General features: G+C 39.5%; 1 protein-coding gene across 1 annotated transcript in view; it reads right to left on the minus strand.

Moving 5' to 3' along the window:
- Positions 1–2,406: 2,406 nt before the first annotated feature.
- Positions 2,407–14,657, minus strand: part of LOC107104402 (metal transporter CNNM2-like) — a 53,351-nt gene continuing 41,100 nt past the window's right edge. The window contains exons 5-8 of the mRNA XM_015404396.1: positions 12,322–12,415; positions 11,634–11,696; positions 7,562–7,740; positions 2,407–6,611 (exon numbers count right to left, since the gene is read on the minus strand). Coding sequence (XP_015259882.1) covers positions 6,330–6,611; positions 7,562–7,740; positions 11,634–11,696; positions 12,322–12,415 — 618 coding nt within the window. The 3' untranslated portion in view covers positions 2,407–6,329. The remainder of the gene's footprint in view (positions 6,612–7,561; positions 7,741–11,633; positions 11,697–12,321; positions 12,416–14,657) is intronic.

The following is a 14,657-nucleotide window of genomic DNA, read 5'->3' on the forward strand; positions in this document are numbered from 1 at the left end:
TTTAATCTTTTTTTTATTGATACCATTGCTCCACTACAAGAGAAACAGCTTTTCTCTCTGAAGCAGACTTTAACAAGAACTTAGCAATACATCTGGTGATTATTTTATTCTAAGCATCGCAGGGATGCAATGCTTAGAAACCCTAACATAAAATCTGGTGGTTATTTTATAGAAAAATAAATTTCTATAAAATAATAATAATAAGGCATGGGGTTTTTAATCAGAATTTTGAGGTAAAAGTATGAATTCAGACTCTTTTATGTTTTTCAATAAGAAAAGTCAGAGTTCTGAGATTAAAGGAACTTTGGGATTAGAATGAGAATTTAGGAAAAAAAAAAGTCTAAATTCCTAAATTAAAGTCTGTATTCTAAGATAAAAGTCAGAAAAGGTCTTATTTATTTATTTTTTTTTTTTTGGTGAAAACTCTTCCACAGGTTTATGGCTAGAACACCAGCTTTAACACTACAGTATCTCTCTGTACAATTTACAGTGACATATCTCTCTCCACCATTAAGCAAAACCCCTTTTGACATCAAGTTTGTAGGATTAACCATTCCCCATCTATTCACATAATGATCTTACTTTGAAGGTATGGAGAAAAAAATGTATGCTTATACTGGGTTTATACTCAGGGCTATTCCAGCATGCAGCCACCTTGAGCAGTGAAGTTTTTAAACTTATTAAACATACAATTTCTCACTACTTCCAAGTTAAACTAAGTCTTTTCTTCTAAACAAAGTTACCTTGGTCGAAGTCGTCTCAAATGACCTAATAACCTGTAACTCTGCTATCAGTGAGGACAGCATTTCAATTTCTAACTGTGCATAAAATGGTTTTGAAGGCTGATAGTTGTTATCATACAAAGGTATCTGTCTTGAATTATAATCCACTGCTTGGATTGATTCAGCAGCCTCTGCCGCAAAAGGGATTAAACCTGCAGTCAGACAGCAGGACTGAAACAGGCGGCTACAGGTTTGCTGCTGGACAACTGATTATTCTAACCAGCTCACTGTTAAACTATAGAGCCACACTGCAAAAGGTAAATGTGCCATAAAAATGTTAACTTAAAACATCAAAAACCAATTATAGCTGTTATATTATTTATATGTGCTTTTCTTGCGCTGAGGTGTTTCTTGATATCTCAAACTGTACCCTGTCAAGGTCAAAGTGCGATATATGCTTTTTTTCCCTCTCCCTCCCCAATGTGGCTCCCATCTTTCCACAGAACTAAAAGGCACCACCCTAAGGAAACTACCGAAAGAATGCGTCCATCTGCACTTGGGAGTTTGCCTTTTGGAGAACTGCCCACCCCTGCAGGGCTTTCCTCAGGGGAGGGTGTCTGATGGTAAACAGCTGAGGTATACTACTGAGGAAGCCTCTTTAAATCAACTTTTCTAAAGAACATCTTTCATTCCTCATGTCAGATTGCAGAGAACATCTTGTCTATGTATGTGAAACTGTGACTTGTATTAGTATTAAAGGAGTTGTACAGGGAGTAGAAAGCCAGTGTTTACAAAGCAGCCCTCTAATTGGTGGTGACTTTATGAGCAGTGTTTGCTTGACTTGCCCATTCCTTCATATCCTTCAAAATGTGTGTTTTTGATCATGCAAAAGAAAAACAATTAGTATATCTCAGATAAAAAGGCAGAACCATGTATAAATGTCTCTCTTTAATAGCAGCCAGCATTGTTGAAGAACATCTTAAAATCTGATCTAAATCGACTCTGTAATTAATAAGCTTGGGTTATAAACTACAATCTGTAGGGAAGCCAAAACAGCGAGTCAAAGCCTGGTCTCTGTCACATTGTCCAAAATAACTAAAAAAAAAAGCAAAATAACAGGATAAAATAAAAATAAGACACATTCATAATAAAAACAGTGGAGAAGCATTAGCTGTGCATCATTTAATGTTGAGGTTGGTCTTTCTGACGTGTTAGGACGAGGTCATTAATACTGTGCAGTTCTCACGTTTGATTATGCGTGAAATTTGAACAAAAGGCATAAAAAAAAAACACATAACCTCACATGCATAGATACCTTTGTTGGTTGGCACTTTCACCCCTTCTTCCCCCCCGCCCAGAAATATGCTGCAGTAACTGCTTAAGGCATCACATGAGCCAGACGTGCTTTGAGGTCAAAAACGTGACAGAGACAAAGAGAATGAGACACATCACATGGCTGCAGCTCAGCACGTCTCAAAAACATATATAAAGACAGCACAAACATACAAATATATCAGTCAATTTATAATACACTGAATTATCTTCTTTATAATCATCTCTTAAATAAATCATAGGTTCATTGCACTTTGTTAAAATAACTATATAATTTCTCTTCAAGGCAATAGTGTGATTTTTCTTATTTTAAAAGGTGAAAAAGATACTATATGCCTGATTTAGGATAATGGTCTGTAATGTACGAAGTGTCTGTTGTGATATGTGCAACTACTGTATGCCACTAGGTGTCAGCAGTTTTTAGGAACATAATGGAGATGATAAGAATGATAAGAACAGGGTGAGGAATTAATGACAGGCATGTAAATGGTTGTGTATGATGAAGCTAAGAAAGAAACGCAAAGAAGTTGGTTTTGCTTTGGAGAACATGGTGTCAGGAGTCAAAGGAAGGTCTTGGTGACCAGAGGAATCACGTATGATCTGATGCCGCCACACACTTTGAAAGTAACGGGTAATATCAACATTTTCAGGCCCACAAGCCATTGATGTGTTCAACACCTTTAAGTTTAGTAACAGAGAGGATAAAGATAGAGCTTAGGTATAGTTCTTGAACAATTTGATGCATGTGTTCCGATCTAATGCACAGCAACAGCAGGAACCATTAGATGTTTTTCTATTTGACCTGAAGTTGAAAGTTCAGCCGTGCAACTTTGACTCCTCAACTTCATGATCAGGGACCAGGTTGTGTTTAGTGTGGGGGGGGACAAAACAAGCCAGAGACAGGCTGCTGAGAGAGACACAACTTACACGGGAAAGAAAGAGCCAGTGAACTCTCCAGGACACACCTGAGGACTTTTAAAGAGATAGCCAATTTGATCGACGATTCAACTGTTGGTGCGGTTTCCAGAAAAGTTAAGACATGACAGGTGAAATCAGCTCGTAAATGAATCAGAAGAAGAGACGTTTGCGTGCAAGCAATGTGGTTTACGACACAGGCCCAAACAAAAGTCCTGCTTCTGTTAATCTTCTTAGTGCAGAGGATCAAATCATTTTGTTGAATAGTGCCTCTTAAAATGAAAAGAAAGGGAAATCTGTCAACATAGTGGAAGATGATGAACTCTGAGACACATTTGTGTGTGTAGTGAACAGTGAAGACGACACACAAACTGTTTAACACTGTGCAAGAAGATAAATGGATAGCACCACTGCAGATTAATGGGACTGATGTGGTCATGAAATTGGACACAGGTGCTGAGGCAAACCTGGTCTGCATTAAAGCACTGAACATCTAGGCAATGATAGGGCGAATCACATCAGATCATTATGAGTACAGTAAATGACTGTTGAAACTGTAATGCACAATTATGCAGCCATTTACATTTAAAATCCAATTAAAAGATAATGTACATCCTGCTAGACGAGTTCCAGCACCTCTGGGAGAAAAAGTAAAGGAATTGGAGTACATAATAACGCCTGGTGTGGACCAACAGACTGGCTGAGGTCCGTGGTGCGAGTAGAAAAAGAATAGAGGCATGAAGGACTTAGATGACATCATTAAACGTGAACATTAGTAGATACTTAAATGTGAAAAAGATCACAAGTGAAATGCTGGGAGCCAAATATTCAGGTTTTTGGCAACTTATACTCAATGACAGAAGAAGCAATTACTGTACTATCAACACTCCCTTTGGCAGATACAATTTCCTAAGGTTACCTTGTGGAATGATCTCAGTATCTGAAATATTTCATAGAGCAATCAAACATAAAGTTGACGGACTTAAAGGTGTTCAAGCTTATATTCACTTTAAGAACACCATTGATCACATGGACGGACATGGCCAGCAGGATCCAGTCTACTGTTCAACCATATCAGGGGAGAGTGAAGTTTTGTGGATGGACTGCTCTTAAAGCAAAACAGGATTGTCATCCCACAGAGATTACATTAAATACACCGTGAATAGAGAACATGAGGAGTACTGAAAAATGAAAGAGAAGACTCTGGCCAAGAATAAATAAAGATTTTGAAAGATGGATAGTGAAATGTGATAGCTGACGAAGAGACCGTGATCATTACAGGTATGCTCGCAGCACTGTGGCATAAAGTTGCAATGGATTAAAAAAATTACTTAGTCGTCATGGACTATCACTCAAACTTTCCTGAGATGCCCCTACCGCCAAGCACATCCTTACCTTCTGTGACAATGGATGCAAAATCCATTTTTGCTAGACGTGGTCTACAGTAGCAGCCATTCAAAACGGCCCTTCCCAGTCCAACGCCATTCGAATAGCAGCCAAATCCAATCCAACTTCCAGCCACTGGCCTTCTCCTGGGCGTGACATTTCTATTAGTCTGTCTCCACCCTTTCCCTGAATTACAGGGTCTGACCAGGAGATAATGTTTCTCTTTAGATCTTAATGTCCACAAATCATGAAAGAAACAATATTTTAGTACAAAGATTGATGTTTAAAAAGGAATTTTAGGGGACCAGCCAAGGAAACTTTAAATGGCTACTGTACCACACATAGTTGTGAGAGACAATGGAGCACGGTTTAGTAGCAGGGAGTGGAACAAGTTAAGATCACTATGGCTTTGGACATGTGACATCCAGCCACTGCATCCTCAGTCAAATGGGACAGCTGAGAGTTCACACTCTTAAACAGCTACTGATAGCAGCTCACAGCCTTGCCTTGCTCTATCAAACTATCGAGCGTCAGCACTGGAATGTGGACTATCGCCAGGTAAACTGTTGATGAACAGAAAACTAAGAACTCCCCTACTTTGTTACATAAAGGAGAGGAATTCAAAGCTGCAGCGAAGGCTAAGAGTGCTGAAGATGTGCAAAAGCATGTTTATAATGAAACAGTTGAGCAGCTTTTATAACTTGCAAGTAAGAGGTGTAGATCCCAATGGTTGGAAAAGCAGAGCTACTTTTTGACCTTGAAATTTTGCAGTGCGGACTGAAAAGGGCAGCCTGTTAAACACAGAAATGGCCGAAGACACTGAGGTTAACAATGAGTTTGAATAAACTTCTCAGTTTTCTTCAAAACTCAACAAAGAAAAGAGAAGACGAACCCGTGTTAGGGTCTAAAAGAGAATTCAGGAAACCTTAGACACCAAATCTGTGACTCAAACAACATTAAATAAAAGTGTATGTATTGTTTTTTGAATAATAAGAAAATGCTTGATTAGTGTAAAGGTCATTGAGAATGTTTTTCTTACATATTTGAGATGTTTCTTATGTTATAGTGAAAGAAGCATTTAACTAAAAGAAAGTGGGATGTTGTGATGTGTGCAACTAGGCCACTAGGTGTCAGCACTATTCTTATTAAAGTAATGGAGATGGGTTTATCAAAGGAAGAATAATTAATGACAGATGTGTGAATGGGTGTGCAAGCTGAAGCTAATAAATGCACACTAACTCAAAGAAGTTGGTCTTTCTTTGGAGGACACAATAGTATCTCTGTGAAAGATCCCCACCCCCTCATCTATATGCAGTGAATGCATCATATATGTAGCATGTTCTGGGGATACATGCTTTTTTGTTCATTATCTCTTCTCCGTACATATATATACAAACAATATTATAAAATAAATAAATACAAGAAGAAAACATTCTTGGTTCTCATTTGACGGTTTCTTTTGGTGCAGTCTTTGACGAACAGTCGCTCTGTGTGTGAGTCTGATGGGACCGACAGTCGCCTGAGCCTCGCTGAAGGATGCACCGGAGTGGAGGGTTTTATTCTGTGCCGGGGGGCGTGGGGGGGTCAGGGGATGGGATGGGACCAAAGTCTTTGGCCTGAGGAGAAAGTCCAGCAAGCTTTGTGTTATGTTGTGAGCGGACCCGCACTCCGTCGTCCTCAAGTCCGAGTCGCCGCTTCGAAAGTGACAGACTGTCACCATACAAGGAACTCACTGCAGTGGTTCTGTCAGTACAGTGGGAGGTTCTGGTGATCAGGACATTGCAGCATCCATTATCCCCTCTGCTGCCATCCCCCTTACAATGGAAAGATCTCATTGACTGTATGGGTGGGGGGCGGGTGCTTCAGGTCGGAGCAGAACCCTTACTCGGCCCACTTTCCCTCTTCTCCACTTAACGCCGCTGCTCTACATATGGAGGGTCTCACTCTCCACCAGGCGCAGCAGGGGGCTGAGGGCTAGATGGGTCCCTCGTTGTGGGCACTGTGGTTACTCCGGCTCAGACCCACACAGTTCTGCTGCTGGTTCAGCAGGTGAGACGTCTCGTTGCCCATGGCCAGAGCCACGGCTGGGGAGGTGGTCGTGGTGCTGGCTGTGGTGGTAACGAGGGCCGGGATCTCCACTCCATCGTGAAGCTCAGTCAATGTAAGCTCAATCTTGGTGAACTCGCTGTCTGTGGACTGGGGGGTCTTGTCCATCCTTGACGCCATCACGGCGTTCTGGTACTGTTGGCGAGTCACCTGGGGAACGGAAAGGTTGGTGTTGGGGTCAGTTACCTGAACTGGTAAAGAAACCGAAGATGTTTAGGGTATTTTAATGCAGAATTAAGAATATATTGGATCTGTCAAAAGATAAGCATATCTTTAATGAAGGCGCATGAAATTCAGTTGACAATAAACTGGGCATTAATGTGAGTTACTGGGAGTTCAAAGGTTTATTGATCTCTATGTTTCTAGGCAGCACATCAGATATGAGCTATCATCTTTATCATCAACTGCCCCTTTTTAGATTTTTATAAAGTCTTCTCATCTGAACCTTAAGCCCAGTCAAGGTCATGAAATCTCCAAAAACATTTGTGCTCAAAAGTGTTTGAATGCCTTTAAAAATACGCAGAGATTCTCTAATATATAAATAGCTTTTTTACTGACAGTTTGTTTACATTTTATTTTATAATGAGACTGGGCTCTCTTAGCCTAAATAATATAGGGTTGAAAAACAACAAAAAACAAAATTTAACTAAAGTTCCATTACTTGCATAATACAGCTCTATTAAAAAGTTTTTCCTTTTAAACTATTTTTATGTTGTTTTATTATCATTTGAGGGATGCAATTCTAACTTCCAATTAAATGCAATTAAATGAACATTATGTCATCCATTACATTGCCAGTGGTACAAATGATTTTGAGGCATACAAAGTTGTACACCACTAATCTTTCTTTTATGGAGAAACAGCAGGTAGAAAGCCGTAGGGAGTCTTGTTTGTCATAAGCCATGTAGAGGACTGAGATCAACCGGGATTTCAACTTTCTGGTCGACAAGCAAGAAACATGTGTCAAAAAACAGATTTTTGATGGCATGTTTCATATTCAGATTTGAATAATTTCTTCTTCTAAACATTAACGATAAGCAGCAATAAATGTGGTCATGAGCCCCAGAGCTCTCTGAATAATTTCTGACAGTTGTTCTCACCTTGATGTACTGCAGGTCCGACCGCGCTCTGACAGAGTAATCTGGGACGTAGATATGAAGGAACGAGTTGAGCTGGTTATTGCTGCTACCCAGCGTCGGCGTGATGGCCTCTATACGATCACTCCTGTTTAGGGAATCTGAGTGGTTCAGGCCAAATGACCGCGGGGGGGACTTGTTTTCTGTCAGAGGAAGAAAGGTACAGGGAATTATTACAGATTGGTTACAGTATAAGAACAGTATTGAACAGTTATTTTTTCACTTACAAACATGCTTTTTTTTCTAGCAATGGACTAATTAGAGTCAGTTTTATTTAAGAGTCACTAAACGCAGTGGAATACAGGAATCAATGGGCTTAAGATCTTAAAATGCTGCCCAATTCTTTTCAAATTGTTGGTATTTGTGAGATAAAAGAAATTTAAAACCTTCTCCAGTCTTATTGTGACATAAACCGTACAATAGATACACCTGGGTCAATGGCGGGGGGAAAAAATGTGTTTCATAACTGTGCACAAACCATTTAGAATTGAAATAAAATCCAATTGGAATAATAGTTAAATCAAAAAAAAGATTAAAGATTTTTTTAGATAAAAAATCCTCCCAAAAACTTTATTACCATACTCACATTAAAAACGCGGTGGTGGGAGCATTATGCTGTGGGCTATTCAACATTGATGAAGAGTGTTGTTAAATATGGAGATAGATTTCATTATTTAAGACCACTTTTAGTCCACTTGTGCATCAGAATAACTATAAGGAAATGTCTTTACCAGAAGAAAAGAAAGGTTTGAAGCAACACTGCATATTTTTTTTACTCAAGCATCAACTTCATTTGATATAAAACAAATTATTTCTCATGTCATTACGCTCTGTGCAGACTTTTCAAAAACTTGGCTGTGTAACAAAAGGTTTGGATCCGTTGCTAAATTCAAAGGAGATTAACTCTGCACACTTAGACTCAGATTACGTCAGGGTTGCATCATCACTCTACGGCCGTGTACTCGTAGGCTTTAAATGGAACAACAAACCAGTAAAGTGTGTATTTTGCCAATGCTAGCAGCATATTGCTTGTGTCTGCTGTCAATTAACTGTAAGAACTGAGTTTTTTTATTACTGAAAGTTCAGAAAATGTGATTCAAAGTCTGGATGTTTGGTCTTTCAATTGTAAACTTTTAACTGTCAACTGTTTCTATGTTAAAGTGATGGAGCCACTACCTGACCCGGGGCAGAATGGAAAATTCAGGTTCTGCATTTATAGCACAGTGAATCTAATGTACAATACCGGAGCAGCTTAATTAACTATAACGAAGCCGCGTTAATGGCTGCAGCATTTTGAGCTAATGGCGGTACTCTCTTAATACTGAAAGAGCAAATTTAAAGAAAATATTAATATAAAACTGTCAGCTTGTTAGGGTTCCGTTTGTGGGGAATGTTTTTCTGTTTTCTTTTTAGTGTCTCCTCCTACACACTAGATGGTGCCCTTTCCCCTGTTTGGCCTGGAGGGCCTCTTCCGGTTTCCCCCCCCCAACACCTGCGGCTCATTGGGTCATCACCAGAGGAGTATTTGAGCAGCGGACTGTCACCATCTCAACGCCAGTGTGTTTACCAGTATTGGGTACTCTAGACTCACTAAGTTTAGCTGAGTCTAACCTTTTAGTCTTTGCCTCTCTGAGTCTAAGGTTTTTACCTTCTTGTCTCTTTTGCGTTCTCCGGCAGGATAACCCCCAGATCCGCTGGATAAGCCTGGTCGTTCTCCCCTGGAAAGGAATTATTCGTCTCACACTGAGCAAGGGGAAACCTTCACCAGATCCGTTCAAGTCCTCCTCAAGAAAGTCTGTGACAGTCTGCTCCGCTGCTCCTCTGGACCCATCTGCCTGTCCGCCCTCCAACAAGTAACATCATCTCTGTACAATTCCCCCACAAACTGGACCCAAGGATCAATCAAGAACCATACTACATGAATCAAAACTGTTCCATTCATCTTCTTCGATCAATTTCCCTACGGACCTTGAACTCATCACTGTGATCTCCCCCCTAGAGTTTCCGGTTCCGGTTCACCTGACCGCAGGATTGCCCCCATCTGAGAATAACCTGTTTTCTCTATCTCTCTCTGAGTTTTGTAACCTCACCAATAAACTGTTAGCTTTTTCCGTGCCTCTGAGTGGTTTTCTGCATGTGGGTCAAATCTTTGAGACCCATCATGACATAGCTGATGTACATGGTAGCTGGCTGCTGACAGACACCTACACAGGGAGACCTAAGGCTGATATTGGAAAAAGGTATTTAAGAGTGTTATTTAACTGAGTTATTGCATATTTATCATTTTTGTTTTTACAAATGTGGGTCAAAAATCTATCAAGAAACTAATATGAAAGTACTTTTGAGCCAAGTTTTCCATCCTTATCCATTTTTAAACAGTTCTCATCCTTATAAGGAACAGAGGGAGCCACTGATTCATGTGAATTCTGTATTACCTAGCAGCTGTTTTGATTATGAGTGTTACATATACACACAGAGTGTATATACACAGACCTGCTGTGTCATATGGATATCTCATTTGTACATAGACCTCATAAAGAGGTATAACTAAGGGGCAGAGAGTGAGGCAGGGTTTTGTCCAGTGTCTGCTGCTGCTGCTGCTTTCCATGGCCACCAGAAGATTTGATCTGTTTTTTTTTTCCTTCAACTTTTAATTAAAGCCAGATTACGTTTTCCACTTCTTAAAGAGATGAAAATCACACACAACAAAGTCAAAAGAGCTTGGCCAGCTCTAATACTACTACATAGACTGGAATTTATGTAATCCCACATCGGGATGAGTGTGTGTGTGTGAGGGGTAAATGGAGGGGTGATGGTGAGTAGAGGGCCAAAGACTCTGCGTGTCAACTCTTTTGGATTAGTACTCTACATTCTAGGTGCTGGTTGAGCCAGGTCGGTCAACACATAAAGAGACGTGTTTTAGGGATACAGGCTTGTTGCTGATCAAAGCTTGCTATCAGAACAGGAGGGGAAAAAGAGGTTCAATGTGACTGTTTTTGTTCAGATATAAACACGAGGGTGCGTTTGTGTGAAAAGCAGTCTGTCTTTGGATATGTGCAGAGTGTAGAGGCTCAGTGGAATTGGGGGCTGCACATGTGGACATATGCATGTGTCCTTGTATGTGCACTCAGCAGCGTCCAGCAGGGGGCTGTAGCTGCAGGTCTTGTTTATGCAGTGGGAGGGTCAAAGGTTAGGGGCAAGAGGGGCGGAGCTGGGTTACAATCTGGGGTCTGCGATCTATAGCACAATTCAGACACTTGACTAACAGCTCGGGATGGGGGCGTTAAGTGTAAATGTGTTTTTCTCCCTTGTTTTCTTCAGCAGACAGGTTTGAACACAGTGTTTCATAGTGGAACAAACAAGAGGAAGTATTCAACTAATTAAAGGGATTGAAATAATCAAGACTCAAACCTGTTTTCTAAGCTCTCACATTAATACCAGTTCTACATACTTTTTGAGCAAATATTACATGGCATCTGATTTCTTAAAGTTCTTTTTACTTTATATTGAAATTTAAAACACTTCAGTCCAATGCCATTTTATGGTAATGTTTCTAGGACACAAGGGAGGGAGGAAAGGGGGTATACAGGAATCAAGGAAGAGACACAAGACATGATATGTGACATAGGACAAAAGAAAGGGGGAAGTAAGGTTGGACATAATGAAGAAAGAATGAGAGGATTCAAGGAAGGAAAGACTAAAGGAAAGCAGAGGGTGAAAAGGAAAGGAGGAATGGTGGTAAGGATTAAAGAAAAGATGGAAGAAAAGACACAAGGAGGGAATGATGTGCAGAAAGGCACGTGGTAGAACACAAGGAAAGAAAAGGCAGTAGAAAAAGAAAGGGAGAAAGGAAACAATGTTTAATTGAGGTAACTTATGTAATCTTATTTTCTTCTCCATAACTATCCAGACATTATTAGCCTTTAGTTTAAACACCAGTTTTTTTTACAGACTGCACAGTAGCCCTGTTAACTGGTAGTATAAAATAGCACAAGTGAGTGTGGGGTTTAAAAGCCAGAAAAAAAAAAAGCCATACCTGGAGATCCTGCTAACGATTCTGCTCTACTGACTGCAAACGTACGAGACAGGGACAGCGGCACTTGAGGAGGGAGAGGGATCAGTAAAAATGAGGAGGAAAAAAAACACAAACAAAGAAAGGAAGAGACTGTTAAAAGTGCAGAAATAATCAACAGCTGTCAAAAGAAAATGTAAACCTTAAGAGTAGAACCAATCAAAAATGATTAGTTTTCAGATAAGGAGGACTGGCACCACAGAGGAGTATTTGGTTTTATTGAAGGTAGGAAGGTAGGAGAGATGTTCCACCATCTCACCACCAGGGGTCCCCCTAATCCAAACAACAGAGGCTGAACCACAGGGATCTAGTGAAAATAGTAGACTGTGAAGTTTATGAATGAACTGGAAGGGCTGAGTCAATCACCAGCTCTTTCATGATGTTTGTCAATGACGTCATTCTGGCCTTTTACAGAAGCACTCTTAACTCAATAAGTGGGTCGTTGCTTAGAAACAAGAATCTTTGTAGCGCCTTAGATTACACGTAAGAGGAAAAAAATCTGTGCAGTAAAGATATTTGGGAAGTATCATCTATAATGTGAGGTTAAAAATGAATTCAGTATTTTTCCTTCCCCTAATTTTAATTCATTATCTTTGTTTTTCTTCTAATTTTCCCTTATTATTATGACAAAGACCTACTTTAGAGATCTTACCAGGTGATACTGTCAAAGCCATCATCCCGTAGAAGGAGAATGGTCCTGCTTCAAACTTCATCCCCTCTTTTCCTGCCTCCACCTCCACTCTACCCTGCAATGATAAAACACAATCTGAATTAATTTGTTACACCTTAAACATGAGTAAATTGTGTATAAATTCACCATGTGCTTTATCATCCAATTGAAAAGCTAACAAGTTTATTAAAATTATAACATTTGGAGTAGCAAACTTTACCAAGTTCTGCTAGTTTTGGGTTTTTGTCATATTCAGACATTTCAGATCATCAAATAGTAGTCAAATAAACCTGAATAAATAAATAAAAAAATATATATTTTTTTTAAGGAACAAAAGCCCCGCCCCCAAATAATTGTCTGCCTTGGAAAATAATGTAATGACTGTGCTTAATGAGATTTACTTGGAAAGATAAGTATGATATCCCTGTTTTAACTCTGGTTTAATTACTTACAGACCTGCACTTTCAAGATATCACTAGACAGGACCTGTTTGATGACATAAGGAAGATTCATAAAAATTTAAAAAAGTAATGAGATGTCCAGAAATTTAATGGAAGAATATGTTAAAAAAGTAATGTAAAGATTTGAGACAGGAAGAGTTACAAAGCCATTGCTAATACCTTTAGATGTCATTAAGACACAGAGAGAGCAATGAACTCTCAAAGGAGTGGCTGGCCTTGCATGCATTAGTTCAGGTCAATTTAGATAATAGGTCAAAGATGGTACCCTTGTGTGGCAAACAATAACTGATAACAAAAAAAGCCCTTCTTAAATTTTTTAAACTACATATTGCTGATTCATTTTGGGAAAAACATTCAGTTAACTGATTATGCAAGACTTGAACCTTATGGATGGCATGAATCCCACTACACCTGGCTGAAAAAAACAATGGACAAGTTGGTGGTGGAAGTCTGATGGTCTGTATGTCTGTTGCTGCTTTAAGGTTTTGTATAGTTTGCTTTGTTTAAAGGAATCAAACGTTCTGCTCTGCAATTAAAATCCCGAAGAAGAATGTCTGGCCATCCATTTGTGACCTTAAAGGTATAGTGGAGAATGTTATTTTTCCGGGTGGATCATCAAAATAAGTGGTCCTCCTAATTGTCAATCACTCATGTGATATGATTACGTAAGGCCGTCCTACGTGCTCGTCCCCATCTTCACTTTGGTGAGTCTGATATAGTGGAAAAACTGCAAATCTTCTTTTGGAAAGTAAGCTTGTATGAGCAATGCAAACAGCACCTTTTAAACAGAGTGTACACAAGGAGAAATGGGCTTGTGCACGCTCTCACACATGTTTAATTGGCGTTCCCTCTCGGGAGCGGGTAAAGGGTTGTGCATGTGCATTTTTGGAGAGGACGAGTCTTTTCATAAATTCGTGAAAATCCTCCACTATACCTTTAAGGTAATCATAATCGGATAATGCAAAAATAATAATGGCTAAAAAAAGAAAAACCCAGGTTGCCCAAAAGGCCATTCTTGCTGAAAAACATGAAAGAGGGTAAATTACAACATCTAGTTATCTTTCTCTGATTTTAACTTTGTTTTGTTTGATTTCACAGAAAAGCTACTGTAAAACAGATCAGATCTGTGGAGGGGAAACATGACTAGAACGCTGCAGGGAAAATGTTCTGGAAAAGGAAGTAGAGGCTTTGTTAAGGACTACACACAATCTAGAGAACATAATTTGCAGGTAGATATGGGAAAATACAGAACCTGCATTTTCCACTCCGCCCTGGGTCATAATTTCTAAAGAAAAAAATGCCTTTTTGATAAAAATGTATTTGGCCCAGAGGTGATCCATCATGTCTGATGTAGGCGTGGACAAAAAACAACCCGCTGATTTCAATGAGTAGTGTTGAAAGAACAACAGTTGGACGAAAAGGTTTTGCATGAGTTGAATTCATCATTGAGCAATTTAAAGAGGGTGGGGCATCCCCTCAGCAAAGAGCTTCAGCTAAATTCTCAAAATGACAACAAAATGACAAATACTTTCTCTAGACATCTTTCTAGCAACCCAAAATAACTAAGATGCCATGACAACAAGAACTTGTTAGAAAGTATTGAGAAAGACAAGAAAAAAACAGAAAAATTTCACACCGCTTCATACCTCTTACCTACCCTAGTGTTGATAGTTTGCACAACTAATTTTGCCCAAAAGACAGTCTTGTCCTAACAGATAATGAGACAGTATGTTTTAGATAGCGATGCAGGCAGTTGGAATTGACTGCTTATTATCATGACCAGCCGTGACAGGTGACACCTAACACCTAACCAAGGAACATTGTTCTTTTTCTTCAGTGAAAGTGCTTTGCGAACAG

Source organism: Cyprinodon variegatus, unplaced genomic scaffold, assembly GCF_000732505.1.
Source record: "Cyprinodon variegatus isolate N-32 unplaced genomic scaffold, C_variegatus-1.0 Scaffold1724, whole genome shotgun sequence".
Classification (NCBI taxonomy): Eukaryota; Metazoa; Chordata; class Actinopteri; order Cyprinodontiformes; family Cyprinodontidae; genus Cyprinodon; species Cyprinodon variegatus.